Here is a 17,206-nt window from a genome sequence, read left to right on the forward strand (position 1 = left end):
ATAGAACGAAGTAATTAGTGATGCATATTACTGCTGATCGATTCTACCTGGAAATTTCTTTTGTTACATAATTTTTTTGGTGTTTGGCTGAGGTTTCATACTTGAAATCGTGTATTTCCATAACATTCCTGTTATGGAAGTCTGATTCGTAATGTTTCTCTTTTCCAGAACGTACTTAAACTATGAAATACTGCCAGAATAGTGAAGTCTGCATAAAACTCCCAGAACGTCTGTTTGGGAGAGTGCACCTAAAAAAAGTTATATATTTATTTAGGTTTGGCTCGCAAATAGTAAAAATCTACAACGATTAGGTCGGTTGTATATTTTTATTATTTGCGAGCCAAATGTTTATAAACGTGATAAACATGCTGACCCTTGATGTGGGCTGTCAGCTGGAATCCCATATCACATGAACATTTCTGCAGAGATGACTTGATAGCTACTTTTCATGTTTGTTAGTAATGGTTCAAGGAATTGGTGTTAGTGGGGTGATTATTTAAGGATAGCTTTATCTGTAATTCGACAAACGCTGAACTGATGCGACAAAGTATTTCATAAGTGTTTGCGTATTATTGTTATTGCGTATGCAATTTAATTTGGATTTGTAGCTATGGGTTGTATTGAGTATCTTTTTTGTGTGCTGCTACTGATGTTTATTGGCTTTATTCTGTGGTTTTTAAAACGTGCTGATGGCGACTTAACATTACTTTTTGCTGAGCGATTTGGAAGATCGCTGGGTAATCCTCTTGTCTGTCTAACCTAATTATATATCAGTGGCATACAGCTGAGGTCGAGTTAGGTAATATATATATAAGTTTGTCTCCATAAATAAAAATGAACCCAGAAACATCATCCTAAGAAATTCTTGGTATGCCACTGATATATCAGTTGATAGGCTGATATCAGTCTATCAAGAAATGTATAGTTATGTATAGATGTTTTTATTACAATATATTTTATGTGTAATGAAATCATTGATATTTTGTTATATTTTTTTTAAATTACCCCACAGCACCGTTTTATAGAACAGCTGGAGGTACAATCTTTCATGAACAGTGTCAAAGGCTGTTTTGGAGGAGAATGAGAAATAGGTCCAGTAGGTTTGAAGATGTATTGTGAATGGATGTTGACCAACAGTTACTCAGGTTTCTAAAGGTTACAAGGAAAGTGAAACTGTTGTTGTTGTTGCAGGAAAGGCTAAAAGAAAAATCGTCTTGTCTAGAGATCTGAATAATATGAAAGGTAAGGAGAGATGAAATTAAGTTTTACTTGAAAGAAACATAGGGCTGTTGAGGTCCCCAACCAGTTGTAAAATGGGAATGAAATCAGAGAAATATAGATTATGGAAATATAGATTTTTATAGAAGAGGAAAGGTGAAGATACAGAGCCTGGTATAATCTGGTGTTTTTATAGAAAAATCTGAAGAGAGGGAGCCATCCAACATGATAGTGAAAATTGGAAACTCTTATGATATAACATGCATTTGCAGAAGTGAAGGTAAATCATAAGATAGTGGTTTGCAATGGAGGACATAGGTCTGACATTAACATTCTGAAAGTGTAAGAGGACACAAGTCCTCCCCCCCCCCAAAAAAAAAACCTTTTTATTTAAACCAGAATATGAATGTACCTCCAGTGAAAACATTCATTGTTAATGAGTTTTTCTCCATTTTCAAGCAAATTAAGGCAAAGACAATGATGTAATGGCTTGTCATTATCTTTTTTTTTTTTTTTTTTTGAAATGGGCTGAATATATTGAAAGTTTATTTTGCACTTGGTTAGACCATAATAAATTTAGTTTAATCCTTTATCCAAGTATGAGCAAACAAAGTTTGCACCTGAAAATATCTGCAGGACTGAGGAAAGGTAGTGTAACACCAGGCAACTCGGAGCAAAGGTGGACCAAGCTATCATCACTCCTACCTATCTGTAAGGAGATGTGTTTTGCATTATGGGAGATACTGAGATAGGAGTGATGATAGCTTGGTCCACCTTTGTTCCGAGTTGCCTGGTGTTACACTACCTTTCCTCAGTCCTGAAGATATTTTCAGGTGCAAACTTTGTTTGCTCACACTTGGATAAAGGATTAAACTAAATTTATTATGGGCTGAATATAGGCTTGCTTTCATTCCATTGGGTAACTAGATAAATATTATAGAAAGCAGAGATTTATGATGAGGGTGTTAATTGTGGAGCTTACTTTTTTGAGCACAATTAGCGTTTATCATCAGCATCAGAAGACTTGAATGTACCTAAGCTGTTCAAGTTTTTATTTTTATGTTATGGTCTTTAAATGTCTGTTTATGTGGAAACATTTAGAAGTGGGCTTCTAAAAATGTGTTCTGATTCCTAGAACACATCTACCTTAATCCAGTATTGAATAAGGTAGTTTAGAAAGTACTGGAAATCTGAGAATGTGAAAAATGAGAAAGAGAGTAGAGTGGAGACCAGTACTTATTTTCACTGGTAAGTATTGGTCTTGCTAAAGTCTTCTATGCTTAAATGCTGGTATGCTTCTGTACTTTAGTGGGATTAAAAACTTGATTAATTATTCTAAATGCTCTACTGTTCTTTGGAATTTTGTTATTAATATCAATTTTTTTGTAAGTTAGACTATTACCAAGATAGTTAAATTAGCTTACTTGCTTAACAGCTTTATTATGGAAAATAAAATATGCCACTAGAGTCTGGGACTTTGAGAGATCGTGGCATGGATATTAGATTTTGCTCTTCCTCTTGTTAGTGTCACTGAATATCCAGTAGCGCACTCAGGATTTAATCTTGTGGGGGAGTGGGTCAAGTTGAGTAGACGATTTGAGAATACACACTATGCATTACTTATGACTGAGCATCTGCAATCATCGCTAATTCATGAGTAGTATAGAAATAGAAGACACGACACAACATAAATTTAAAAAAATGAATTTTATTAATTAAGAAAAGATTTTTGGAAAATTTTCTAGTGTTTTTTTCCTTTTTCTTTTTTGGGGTGCAGATCCCCCCCCCCCTCTGGATGCACCACTGGTCATATCTAAGAAGTGGCATCAGCAGAACTTCATAGAACCAGAAATGAGCTACTATGTTTGTTTATAAATGCCAAAAGTATCTAAAATTTGGAGGACAGATTTCTTACATTGATTGAGTTCATTGCACAAAAATTGTTGGAATAGGTGAAACATGGTTAGATGAGGATTACATTCTGACAGAAATAAGAGATGGAGGGATGTGATGTTTTTTTTAAAGACAGACAAGGTGCTGATGATAGCAGACAACTTTATCAAGTAGCATATGAAAGAAGCGGCTCGAGGACAAATTTAACATCTTTGTCCTATTTGATCATAGTATCAGAATATGTCTCAGTTAAGGATGTGACTGTTTTGCTACCAGTTGGTAACAGGGAACATGTAAAAAACTGATCTAACTCAGGAGAATACTATCTTTGATTCTGTGCTGGACCATTTTAGGGTATATGATGTCCCTAGGCAAGTACTATTTTTCCACCTCTAAAATTCTAAATTCAAGAAAATATGCAAAATTAAAAAATAAAAAAAATAAAATAAAATGTTTTTATAACAAAGATGCAATTTTGCCACTCTCCAAACCTCGATACCCCTAGGCATTGCTTTAGTTGTTAGTTGCATAATCGGTGACAGCCCTGTTTCCATAACACCAGTTATTGAATGGGAAGAATATTAGCAGCACGTGCGGGAAGCTTTGAAAAGATACTTAGTGATGTATCTGAATGCGGCCCTAGTGTTTGAAGAAAAAATACGATGAGAGGGAAATGGATGTGCAGTCGTATTAAGCAAGAGATCCATAAGAAGACATACATACATAGCTCATGGCAGAAACATGATGTTAAAAAAGAGAATCATGATGTCATTATATATTACCAAGATTGAAGAATTTAAAATATTTTAAGTTAAAAACTTTGAAGGAAAACATAGATCTAATCCAAGGAGTTGGAAAATTAAAATAAAAGTTAAAAGTAAAATTCTTAATATGTTATAATAAGGAAAAAACATATATATCATTATAAATTCAGATCTAAGTTTGTAATCCAGGTCACAGCTTCAGGAGCTGCTTGTAAAAAGTCATTCCAGTCATTCTGATAAGCACAGAAGGTGCATGTTTAACAATATGTTGCATAGTCTGTCGTGGAGCACCACAGTCACATTCTGGAGATGATTGTCTGTTCCATTTATAGAGAGTATCTCCACATAGATTGGCTGCTTCGCCTATACAACAATAGTCTGAAACAAGGAAATGTTCTGAAAGACTAGAAGACAGCCACAATCATAACAAACTGCAAGACCAACCAGGAAGTTATAGACCAATTACACTGACTTCAACTCCAGGCAAATTAATGGAAAAAATGATACTCCAACGTTTAAATTACTGTCTAAACAAAAATAGTATACTACCACATTTTCAGGCTGCCTTTAGAAGAAATCACTCAACAACTGATCAACTTTTCTACTTAACCCAGACAATTCAAGATAACTTCCAGACCAAATCCACCATTGCAGCTTTTATAGATTTTAGCAATGCCTTTGACAAGGTGTGGAGGCAGAAACTCTTTTCCAAACTTTGTCATATTGGAATAGAAGGGAAAGTCCTTAACTGGATCTATGACTTTCTAAGAAATAGAACAATTTGAGTTAGAATAAATAATACCTTTTCCAAGAAAGTGAAAATAAGACACGGACTCCCTCAAGGTAACATTTTGAGCCCACTCCTTTTTTCCATCTACTTAAATGACTTAGATAAAAATATAAATAAAGAAACAGAGATAGCTATGTTTGCTGATGATTTGGTCCTGTTCTCAGCTCACAACAACCTAGAAACAGCAGAAGGTCACTTAAACAAAGGCATTGAAAGTTTAGCTATATACTGTGAAAACCAAAAAATCAAAATTAACCCTACTAAATTAGAAATCTGTGTTTTTGCTATTAATAACCACCTCAGAAAGTGGAGACCAAAGATTAAGCTAAACAGTCAACTAATTACATTTAATGAAAATCCCAAATACCTTGGAATTACTCTGGATCCATTGCTAAGCTTCAATAAACATATCAACAATGTTGCAGTCAGAGCAAAAAGAAGACTAAATATCATGAAAAGTATCCCAGGTAAAGAGTGCGGAGCCGATGCTAAAAACCTTAAAAGTCACATATACCTCTATTATCTGTCCCATAATGGAATATTCTTTGCCAATCTGGATGCAAACATCACAAACCAGTTTAGATAAGCTTATAAAAATTCAGAAAAATGCAGCTAAAAGCATATGTGGACTAAGGAATACAACTCCTGGAAAAATAGCAGAATTCGAATCCAACCTTGTTCCTTTAAAAATTAGGTGGCAAGAAAATCTTACCAAATTTGTAGAAAAAAAGAGCCAACCTTGGACATCATAGAACAAGTGAACTTTTTAAAAACTGGAAACCAACAAACTGAATACAGAAAAAATCAACAATGCATGAAATCATAGAAAATAAAATTCCTTTGGATTGTCCAAATAAAATAGCCAACATTTCCTCCAAATCAAGACAGGAAAAATAGAGTTATCAACTCTGAAATAGGGAAACATGAGAAAAAAGCCTAGAAAACCCTGAAATCTTGAGATCATTAGCCCTTTCAAAAATAATGGAATATGGACCTGACTCAATAAAGATCTACACAGATGGCTCCAAAAATCCAAATGGCAATTCTGGGAGTAGCGTACTGATCTATGACTCTCATAATATAGAACTAAAAACAACTAACAGTATTGGATGTAACTCATACCGTGCAGCATTAATAGCCATTAACACAGCACTGCAATATTTGGACAAACAAAACCCGAAGGAGTTTATATTTTTTACAGATTCCTTAGCAGCCCTTCAAGCTATCAAGAACTGCTACACTAGCCATCAAGAAATACTTACAGACATAGCAAAAAACATAAACAAACTACATAAGGATTCCGAAATAATCTTCCAATGGATCCCATCCCATGTGGGATTAAAGGGAAACAAAACTGCAGATGCATCTCTCGCCTCAAGACCAATCAAGTTTAGCAATGGCATAAAAGTCTTCCCCACCTTCAAAATCTGTAACATCGAGGAAGCATCACCAATGCATTTGCTAAACTGTATGAATATTTCCAAATGTGGACTCTATAACAACCCAGAAAAGGTGCTGTATAAAATACAAGAGCTTGACCTCTATGATCTGATGTAATAATACCATGGGATAATAATAATAAAATAATAAAAAAAAAAGATTGAAGAATTTAAAATATTTTAAGTTAAAAACTTTGAAGGAAAACATAGCTCTAATCCAAGGAGTTGGAAAATTAAAATAAAAGTTAAAAGTAAAATTCTTAATATGTTATAATAAGGAAAAAACTTATATATATCACTATAAATTCAGATCTAAGTTCGTAATCCAGGTCACAGCTTCAGGAGCTGCTTGTAAAAAGTCATTCCAGTCATTCTGATAAGCACGGAAGGTGCATTTTTTACAATATGTTGCATAGTCTGTCGTGGAGCACCACAGTCACATTCTGGAGATGATTGTCTGTTCCATTTATAGAGAGATCTCCACATAGACCATGGTTTGTCTGAATCCTATTTAGTACTGATAACTAATAATTAAGGAATTGACAGCGTACACTAGAAATATAAATTAAATAAACTTTAATATATACTTTCCAATATTTCGGCAAACGTCACGTTGCCATCTTCTTGGGAACTTATTACAAAGACAAGCGCAAATATCAGAATCTCAGAACACAAGGATTACATCCGATTTCACAAGTACAGCCACTCTGGGCTTGCAGACCACGCTCTGGATACTCGCCACAGAATAAGATGGAAGAAAGCCACAATAATACACCGCAGCAAGTTCAAATATGAAAGACTATTCATGGAATCAGCCTCAGCCCTTAGGAACATGCCAAACCTCAACAAATTTGGATGCATGAGACTGCCCCAAATTTGGAAACATTTATCAGAAGAACTTCACCCCAAAGGCCAAGAACTACCAATATAGCCTGCCAGGGGGCACCATCAGGACTTTTGGAAAACGTTAACTTCCTAGCTTCGGTTCTCATTTGCTGTTATGTAGTACTTGTGTGCACTTGTCTTTGTAATAAGTTCCCAAGAAGATGGCAACGTGACGTTTGCTGAAATATTGGAAAGTATATATTAAAGTTTATTTAATTTATATTTCTAGTGTACGCTGTCAATTCCTTTATTATTACTTAAATATAAAGAGCTAATAAGCTTCATTTCGGCGATATAAACAATAATTTAAATGAAGGGGATATAAAATCCACATTGTTTTAAAACCGAATAAGAAACTCAAAGATTGGAATCAGAGAGTTTCATGCCGAATATAGTAAACTATAAAGTATCGGCGATCACTAGCGTGAGCTAATGCAAGTAACCCCTAGTACGTAGTACAATACCGGACAACTCGTTGCAAAGGTGGGGAAAGTTCAGATCGCTATTCTTAGGTATTTTCCATAATGTAAAAACACATTTCCTAGGAAATGTGTTTTTACATTATGGAAAATACCTAAGAATAGCGATCTGAACTTTCCCCACCTTTGCAACGAGTTGTCCGGTATTGTACTATGTACTAGGGTCACTTGCATTAGCTCATGCTAGTGATCGCCGATACTTTATAGTTTACTATATTCGGCATGAAACTCTCTGATTCCAATCTTTGAGTTTCTTATTCGGTTTTAAAACAATGTGGATTTTATATCCCCTTAATTTAAATTATTATTCCTTAATTATTAGTTATCATGTATAACCAGCGTATAAGCCTCTCAACAACCTATTTAATACTGTCCAGGTTTTGCAAGGTAGATCCGATCCTGTAATGATTTGATCACCTTTAAAGATGTTATGCAAATGTTCTTTCGTATTTTCCTTCCATGTTTCCTCCCACTTTGATAAAGGATTAAAATTATTTAGCACTAGTTCTTCTGCTGCTCGTAGTAGAAGGAATATTATGAGACTAAGATTGAGAGGAGTTATGAAATATATAAAACACAGGCCAGAAGAGTTACTGGCAGTATATGGAAAGCTAAGTATGAAAACAAATTAGCTGTACAGGCAAAAGGCAACCAAAAGAAGTTTATCATTGTGTTGTAAGTAAAAGAAAGAATGCATGTGGAAGAATAACTTTACTGAATGCAGAACATGGTTAAAGGGAGGGCATGTATGAGCAATTTGCTCATATTTTATAATGTTACAGCTGAGTTAGATAAAGGAAATGGATACACATGGTACCGTTGGACTTTACTAAGGCATTTGATAGGATACCACATGAAAGACTGATGTATATCAGTTCAGGTGATGAGTGCTCATTTTGTCAAGATCTATCTAGTGCACACCGTTACCATTACATTGGATCAAGAGACAGAGGTGCATGAAAAGGAGGTTTACAGCCATTGCATAACCTGGATAAGAATTTGGAAATAGGGACAGATGAGATATTAGTATGTATGGTAAAGAAATGTTCAGCCAAACTGATTAGGCCCTTGACATGTTTGTATAATTTGAATCTTAGTTCAAGAAAGATACCACAGGAATGGAAAAAATGTAATGTCATGTCTAAGCAATTTCCTAATATTTTATAATAATGTTAAGGCCGAGTTTGATAAAGGGAATGGATACACTATGGTACTGTTGCTGAACAGATATCAGAAAGTAGTATGTGGAAGATGGACAATAGCAGACTGCTAAATGGAAAAAGAAGAATTGGAAGACCAAAAAAACGATGGCATGAAACTGGAACAGACCACTTGGCCTAAAATCCATGATAGGAAGAAGATGACAAGATTAAGGCTATATTGAGAGTATGTGGACTGCAGACACTGGTAGACAGGAGAAAGAGGTGTGATCTGATAGCGGTCTATAAACTTGAGAAGGTGCTATTTTTTGTTAAAATTTTTCATTATACGGAAAGTGGAGGAGAAGGGGGGGGGAGTATTCATGGAAGTTAAGTTTATGTGCAATTCAGAAAAGGATGAAAGGTCAATTTTTTTTCTCACAGAACCATAAGTGAATGGAACAGTTTGCCTGTTGAAGTAGTGAGTATATCTAGTTTGAATGAGTTTAAGAGAAGTATGACAACTGATGTGCGTCATGTATGGTCTCTTTCAATGAGTCCTTGACTATTTGGAGGTTGAATAATAATATGTGAAGCATGATTGGATGGTGATTACATTCAAACAGAATAGAGATGGAGAGATATGATTTTTTTTGGGAGGTGGGGGGGAGGATGCAGGACAGAAAGAGAGAAGGAGTGCTGTTGATAATAGCAGAGTAGTTATGCCCAACCAAGGTGGAGTAGCAATGAACAGATTGCTGCAGCAGTGGTTTTGTGGTAGAGACGGATAGGATGAAGTAGTGATTTGCACATTGCTGTATACCTGCTAATATGGAGGACGGTGAGAAGAAAATTATATGACATAATTAGGTTGGCAAATGAAAAGATGATTATCATGGGTAATTTCAGTTATGGTAATAGAGATCGCATCTTGGCAGAGATGGATGAGTCTTGGATTTGATCATTCATCTTGTCAGAGAATGCTATTTCAAATGAGGGGTGTCAAATCTCCCTCTTGTTGGTAAGAGCAATTACCTGGGTGGGTGCCACATTTCTGAAGACCTTCTCAGTTGTATGATTGAGATATGTAGAACTATAAAGTTTCTGATTATGAAACACTCAGAGAAGGCTTGCAGCTATATCATGGAATGTAGAATAGGATGGAAAAGAGATTCATTGCTGCTTGAGCCCTGTTCAAGAACTATCTGGCAGAGGCAATGTCTGAATATAATCTAAAGATTAGGAGGTTAAATAAGGTAGATGTTAAATGGTTGCATAAAGAGGTGAATGCATTATGGTTGTAGGATATGGTGAGCGGTAGCAATTAGTTGCATGAGGAGTACAAAAAGCAGGTGAGGAAGTTTCCTTGCTTGTTAAGGATAACAGCAGTCAGCTAATGAGGCCAAAAAAAAATCCCAGGGAGTTCTTTCAGTACATGGCCAGTAGAAGAAAGAATAATTATAGAAGGATGATATTGGTTAGTGAAAACAGTAGAGATTACAACTGCAAAGGATATTATTATTATTCAGGCCTCCATGGAGTCAAAAGACTCATCGTGGGAGGTCCTTCCTAAGAACATAATGTCTGTCAAGACTCATCGAAGGGAGGTCCCTCCCTATATAGTTGAGATATTAAATTTACAATTCATAATGGTATTTCATCATTGTGAATGTGGCATCATATAGAACTTAATTGCAATGGAAAGGAGGGAGGAGACACTGACTGTGAGTGAGCAGGAGGCATATGAGGAACTAAGTAAATTTGTTAATAAGATAGGGTTGATGGTAGATATGTCACCATTGTTTTGAGGGAAATGCTCCACACAGTTCATGTTGGAGGTTTAATGGAATATTTTCAGCACTGGGAAAGGATTAAAACTAATTTTTAATTCTTCCAATATTTCGTCTCATTCACTAAGACATCTTCAGGGATTACAAATAACTTTTGCAACAACGCACTCAAATATAATACAATACTAAGTGAAACACATGAGTGATTCTAGTCTTGTCTAGGTGGTGCGCCCTCTATGGGCGTTTGTAGGTGGCCTAGGATGTAGCATGGGATCTCTGATAATTAAAGTTTCCAAAATTTTGGAAAGTTTTATGCAACCATATTTATTTAAATTCAGTTGATTTCTGAGTGCCATGCAGATTCTAAAAACAGTCTTTCTTTGGTGAATTTACTGTCGTGGAGCATGGTGTTTTTTTTTTCCAGGAGATCCTGTGTGGTGGTATCCAAAACATGGTCTGCAAGACCAGATTGATCATAGTCATGATTGCAGATGTATGATTTGTGTTCTTCTAAATGGGTGGTTGCTGATCTACCTGTCTGTCCAAATTAAGCCAGCTTGCAGGAACAGGGTACTCTATATACTCCAGGCACTGAGAGAGGAGGGGAGCTGATCATTGGTGGAACGGATAAGGGTAATAAGTTTACGGTGAGGCTTAAACACTGTGTGGAGGTACTTTTTAGTACCTCCACACAGGATGAATAGTTTTTAGTGCGAAAGAATATTAGGAATCATGACAGACAGCAATGTACTGCTGCCAAACAAAGGATGATAGACACATTATTATTATTATTTGTCACCTCCAGGGAGTCCAAAGACTCATCGGGGAGGGGGGGGGGGCATCCACCCTACTACTCTGCTTCCACCACTCACAATCCACCAACTGACCGCAACTACACCAATGGCATCTACCACCGACCACCACCATTAGTATTTCCACAGACAATCACAAACATCCATGCCCATGGTGGGATTCGAACCCACAGCCTCTTGACTGGAGAGAGGACATGCTAACCAATCAGCCAGCTAGGCTGACATATATTTCCTCATATGTTATATATAATTTTTAAAATAGTAAATAAATAACAGATTATCCCTTTGAGGCATGCTGTATAGACTGTGATTCATAGGCTATAAACTCATTACTTAAAGATATTGTGCTTCTTTATCACCATGTTTCATATATGTTATCCAGTAAGAACGAGAAAATTGCCAGCCTTGCAATATAGTGATTTCCTCATTCATATTTGATTTCATAATTGAAACATGATGAAAAAGTGCATTAAACCCTTTTACAAAAATAATATATTGGCATAGGAGATTATTGAGGGTGATTAGAAAAAAATTTACTTAAAAAAATCCTTTGGGGGGGGACAATTACCGTGTGACCACAGATGCCTTGACACTTCTGTGCATGTCAGAAGAAGGCAAATTCATTCCGGATAATAGGGTAATCAATGCATTTCATGGGATGAGTGTTTATTATTATACATTGGAAAATTAGCTTTTCTCGTATGAAAATTCTAGTTTTTAAAGTGGTAACTATTTTGCTTGTACAACAGTTGGAAAATTTTATGTATAAAGTACGTGATTTTGCATGTTGGTAACAAATTCGTATATTGCCTTATTCCTTTCTTCCCTTTGACATGAATTGACTCTTCTTGGCAGATTGCCAGCCGAGGGTCTCGCATCTGTGGTTGGACAGTACTAATCAGCTAATAATTAGTTTTGCATCTTCCAAAATTGACTGAAAATGCCAAGTTTGTGATTTTCTTTATTTTTTACCACAATATTTTTAATGAAATAACATTGTTTTTTACATGTACATTAATAGGGGACTTTAAAGACAAGGTTATATGGATTACAGGAGCATCAAGTGGAATTGGAGAACATCTGGCTTATGAAATGGCACAGCATGGTGCAAAACTAATTCTTTCAGGAACTAACATAGAACGACTGGAAAAAGTTAAACAACAGTGTCTTGGTAGGGGGATAATTTTTATTCATTAGATATAGATAACTTTTTAGGCTCTCTAGTAAAAGGTGTAAATATTGAAAATTTTATTATGCTTTCTTAGCTTAAAGTCATATGACATTGATGAAGACTATACAAACTGTCATGACAACTCTTTCTTAAGTAGACACATCAACCTACATTCCCCACTAGTTTTTGACTAGGGTGGTAGTGTATATTTTTTCATCTGTATAAAAATGTTATGTGATCATTGCTGTCATCTTATAGCAGATATGTTCTTGTGTTGATACTCTGCCTTGAATGATAGGAAGTTTAGTATGATAATATTATACAGCAGAATGGAGAATGAGAAGATCAGTAATGGAATAGGACTACTGGATAATAATATGTTATTATTATTATTATTATCTGAGACCTCCAGAGAATCGAGGATTCATCGAGGGAAGCCATAATCGCAATCATCTGTCATACCTTCTCTTCAACTCATTCACACTAGATGCTTTCACCACGTAACATTTAATAAAATCAAGTTCATATGCATAACCACACATAAACTTAAATTCAGATACCCCTTGTGTTCTACCCCCCCCCCCCATCTTCCTATAACAGAAAATTTCATCAAATGATATCCTGTAACACATATTTAGAAATTTATAGACCTCTGTCATATCAAACCTCTTTCTTCTGTTTACCAGTCTGCAGTCCTTATACCTTCGGTCTATTGTCATAATCTACATTTCATAATCCCAATATTTCTTTGCACCCTTTACACATCTTCTTTATCCCCTCCAGATGCAGGAGAAACGAAATCTGTGCAGTTAAGGCCTTGTAAAGAGGAAAAATAACGTCCTTACTTGTTTCAACATTGCAATTATCTTCTGAGTAGTATTTACAGTTTTTGCAAGGAGACCTCTGAACTTCAGTTTCCTATTTACCATAATCCCAAGATCCCTAGCCTGATCAGTTTTTTTTCAACATAATTTCATCAATATAAATATGCCATTGGAAAATCAGTAGTCTCTGATTTCCCTTCTATCTTTGCATCATCAGCAGACAATTAAACATTTCCTGTCAGATCATTCCTGTTAATGTATAGATTGAACAACAGTGGTGCAAGGACTGATCCCTGGGGCACACCACGGTCACTTTAAATCTGGCAGATTCACATCCACCACATGACACCTATCTGTCAACTATCCATTTATCCAAATCAAGAACTACAAAGTTGTTTCCAACTTTGTAGTTCAGCATCAAAGCCACATTCTTAACTGATACCCACTTTTGATGATATGATCAAACTGAATACTCTCTCTCTTTGACCTTGACTTTCACATGCTGCTTAAGTAAGAGAACATGCGACACATCAATAAATTATCCTTCATTCATATCATATGTTTTATCTGCTGCCAATCAATGTTCAGATAATTTAATGTCACCCTGGTTGACCAAGTGGTTAGCATATCCGCTCTCCAGCCATGAGGCTGCGGGTTCGAATTCTGCCATGGGGACAGATAATAATAATAATAATCTTTATAATAATAAAGATTATTATTAAGGGTCAAAGCTGTATAACTGAGAGGAGACCTCCACATAGCCTTTAAAGGAATGCGGAGAACCGACCAGGGCTTCTGACCTAATGTCCAATCCTCACCTTCTCGTGGTGCACCCTGTTGGGTATCTACTTTGATACTGAACGAACGAGGATGGGCTGGCAATTTGTGATTTAGCCGACCAAATTGTATTCTTATTGGTTAAACCAAAATAAAAAATTATGGTACAACATGACAAAATTTCATGCCGGCTGGAGCGTCGCCCGGTTAAACAAGGCCCCCGTTGTTTTCGCCAGGGAACCAGGGCGAACAGCGAAAAGTCAGCTACTGGAACAAATCTGAAAACAAACCCCAACTCAACTTCACCAGAGTTAAAGATCAGTACTATCAACGTAAGAAGCCTGAATGGCAAAGAAATGGAGCTAGCTGAGGAATTAGATAAGTACCAGATCGACATAATAGGGGTGACTGAAACAAAAAAGACCAAAACTGGTGAGATCTTTCTGAGCAATAAATACAATGTTATATTCAGGCAATAACAATCAAGGAAAAGAAGGAGTAGCCATAGTATTCAACACAAAATACGAGGCTAATCTTCTTGAATGGCAGTCAGTCTCAAGTAGAGTAATGTGGGCAAATATGAGAATGGGGAACTGGACAATGAGACTTATTTGTGCCTATGGTCCCACAGAAGGTTCTACTAAGGTAGAAGTGGAGGAATTTTTTGAGGCTTTAGAAAAAGCAACTGACACAATGAAAAAGGAAAAGTTGGTCCTTGTTGGGGATCTAAATAGTAGAGTAGGAAATGATTGTCAGACATACAAAAATATTTTGGGAAAATTTGGAGAAAAGAGCAAAGCTAATAATAATGGCAAATATCTGTTGGATTTCTGCTCAGGACATGGACTGGTTATTACTAACACCATGTTCCAACATAAAAATGTGCACAAATTCACATGGAGAGAAGAGGCTAGGAATAAGAAAAGTCTCATTGACTATGTTATTGTTGATAGTGATGTTTTCTCCCTGGTGCAGGACACCAGAGTGTACAGAGGATTTGAAATTGGAAGTGATAACTATTTAGTCTTGAGCAGGATAAAATTGAATTTCATATTGAAAAGAATAACATGTAAGAAAGTTTTAAAGCGAATAAAAGTTGAGCAGCTCTCAGATGTAAACTGTAGACTAAAATACAGAAATATTATTGAAAAGAAAATGAAAGAGTTTGAGAACAGGAATCAAACCTTGGAGATTCAGTGGCAAACTCTGAAGGAAACATTGATTGATTCTGCCAGAGAGGCATGTGGTGAGGTTGTGTGCAAAGATAAAAAAATCAGAACTCCCTGGTGGACACAGGAAGTTAAAGAGGCAGTGAAGGAAAAGAAGAAAGCATATCAAAAGTTCCTGGCAAATAAGTCAGCTTTTACTCTTACAGAATACAGAGACAAATGTAAAAAAGCTAAACAGTGTGTAAAACTAGCTAAACAAAAGTCATGGGAGGACTTTGGCAAGAATATAGAAAATAAATATCAAGAAGGTGGCAAAATATTCTGGAGGTTGTTGAAGAAGCTTAGGAATGGAGGAAAGAGTGCTGTAAAAGGAATTAGAGATGATAAAGGTGAAATGAAAACAGGAGAAAAAGATATCCTTGAAGTATGGAGTAATTACTTTGAAAAACTGCTAAATGAAACAAGCAGTGATGACAGCACAGTGATAAAAAAACACTGACCAGGCATGCAGTCAGGAATACATATCCATACTTGAAGTAGAAAAAGCCATCAAAGGCTTGAAATGTGGAAAGGCAGCAGGAGTAGATGATATTCGACCAGAAATGCTGAAGTATGGTGGTATAAGAGTCTTACAGTGGCTGCACTGCATAATTCAGAAAGCCTGGACAGAGGGACGAATTCCCGATGATTGGAGTAGAGCTCTCATAGTACCCATATATAAAAAGGGAAATAAAACTGCATGTGAGAATTACAGAGGTATTTCCCTACTGAGTGTTCCTGGCAAGATCTATGCAAGTATACTTGAGAAACGGTTGAGAAGAATTGTGGAAGGGAAGCTTGGTGAAGAACAAACTGGTTTCAGGCCAAATAGAGGCTGTCAGGATCAGATCTTCACTTTACGACAAATAGTCGAGAAAGCATGGGAATATAACAAAGATCTGTATTTAAGTTTTGTCGATTTGGAAAAGGCATATGACAAGGTGCCAAGAGAGAAGCTATTCAATACGCTGCAGTTATATGGTGTCAATGGGGCATTATATCAAGCAATACTTAGTCTTTATTTGAGTTGTGAGTCAGCAGTTAGAATTGAAGGAAGTACAGGAAGATGGTTTAATGTTAAATCTGGTGTGAGACAAGGATGTACATTATCCCCTCTGTTATTCATTATCTATATGGATCACATTATGAAGGAATGTGGTATTAAACCTGATATCAAAATTGGAGATGTTAATGTCAGCTCTTTGCTTTATGTGGATGATGTTATACTTCTAAATAAATCCGCTACAAGTCTGCAAGATTCTCTGACTAAATTGAATAGCTGTTGTAATAGATATGGTATGAAGGTCAGCAATAAAAAGACAAAGACAATGAAAATAGGCAGAATCATTGAAAATGTCAACTGTGTTGTGAATGGAGAACCTGTGGAACAAGTAAAACCTTTCAGCTACTTAGGCACAATTTTTACTGAAGATGGTAAACTAAATATAGAAATAGACAACAGAATCAGCAAAGCTGGTATCGTGGGAAGTCAATTGAATAAATTCATATGGAATAAGAAAGAAATTAGTCGGAACACTAAATTAGCTGTATACAAGACTGTGTTCAAACCAATTTTAACTTATGGATCTGAGAGCTGGGTCAGAAGTAAAACACTTGACCAAAGCCTAGAGACCACAGATATGAGAGTCCTGAGAAAGATTAGAGGCGTGAACAGATGGCATCAATGGCAATATCATATTAAAAATGAGGATATTAGGAAAGAACTTGACATTGTCAGCATCCAGGAATGCGTTAGCAGAGCTAATCTCAGATGGTATGGTCACTTAAATAGAATGGGAGAGGAAAGATTAGCAAAACAAGTGTTCTCTGCCAGGTTGGCAGGAAAACGACCCAGAGGAAGACCAAGATATAGGTCGATTGATACGGTACAAAGTGCCTTAGACGATAGAAATATAAGATCTGATAATGTTGGAGTCTTGACAAGTAACAGACTGATTTGGAGGAAAATTGTAAATAGGAAGTTAGTAATGATGTAATTTTTTCATGTAGTACTGTC

The 17,206-nt window shown here is 36.1% G+C and overlaps 2 protein-coding genes across 7 annotated transcripts in view; one reads left to right on the plus strand and one right to left on the minus strand.

Moving 5' to 3' along the window:
• Arv1 (ACAT-related protein required for viability 1) overlaps nucleotides 1-442 on the minus strand; it is a 215,427-nt gene extending 214,985 nt beyond the window's left edge. For both annotated transcript variants that reach the window (XM_090399706.1, XM_090399699.1), the window contains exon 1: nucleotides 374-442. In XM_090399706.1, the coding sequence (XP_090255832.1) occupies nucleotides 374-404 (31 nt within the window). In that variant the 5' untranslated portion in view covers nucleotides 405-442. The remainder of the gene's footprint in view (nucleotides 1-373) is intronic.
• The window catches only part of LOC150102448 (dehydrogenase/reductase SDR family member 7-like), a 149,545-nt gene that overhangs the window by 16,138 nt on the left and 116,201 nt on the right, over nucleotides 1-17,206 (plus strand). For 4 of the 5 annotated variants that reach the window (XM_090399697.1, XM_090399698.1, XM_090399694.1 and 1 more), the window contains exon 2: nucleotides 12,231-12,380. In XM_090399697.1, the coding sequence (XP_090255823.1) occupies nucleotides 12,302-12,380 (79 nt within the window). In that variant the 5' untranslated portion in view covers nucleotides 12,231-12,301. Of the gene's footprint in view, nucleotides 1-465; nucleotides 738-12,230; nucleotides 12,381-17,206 lie in introns of those variants that run through there. The other variant, XM_090399695.1, reaches the window with a different exon arrangement.

Source organism: Typopeltis vanoorti, chromosome 10 (assembly GCF_054136105.1).
Source record: "Typopeltis vanoorti isolate ZY-2024b chromosome 10, IOZ_Tvanoo_1.0, whole genome shotgun sequence".
Taxonomy (NCBI): Eukaryota; Metazoa; Arthropoda; class Arachnida; order Uropygi; family Thelyphonidae; genus Typopeltis; species Typopeltis vanoorti.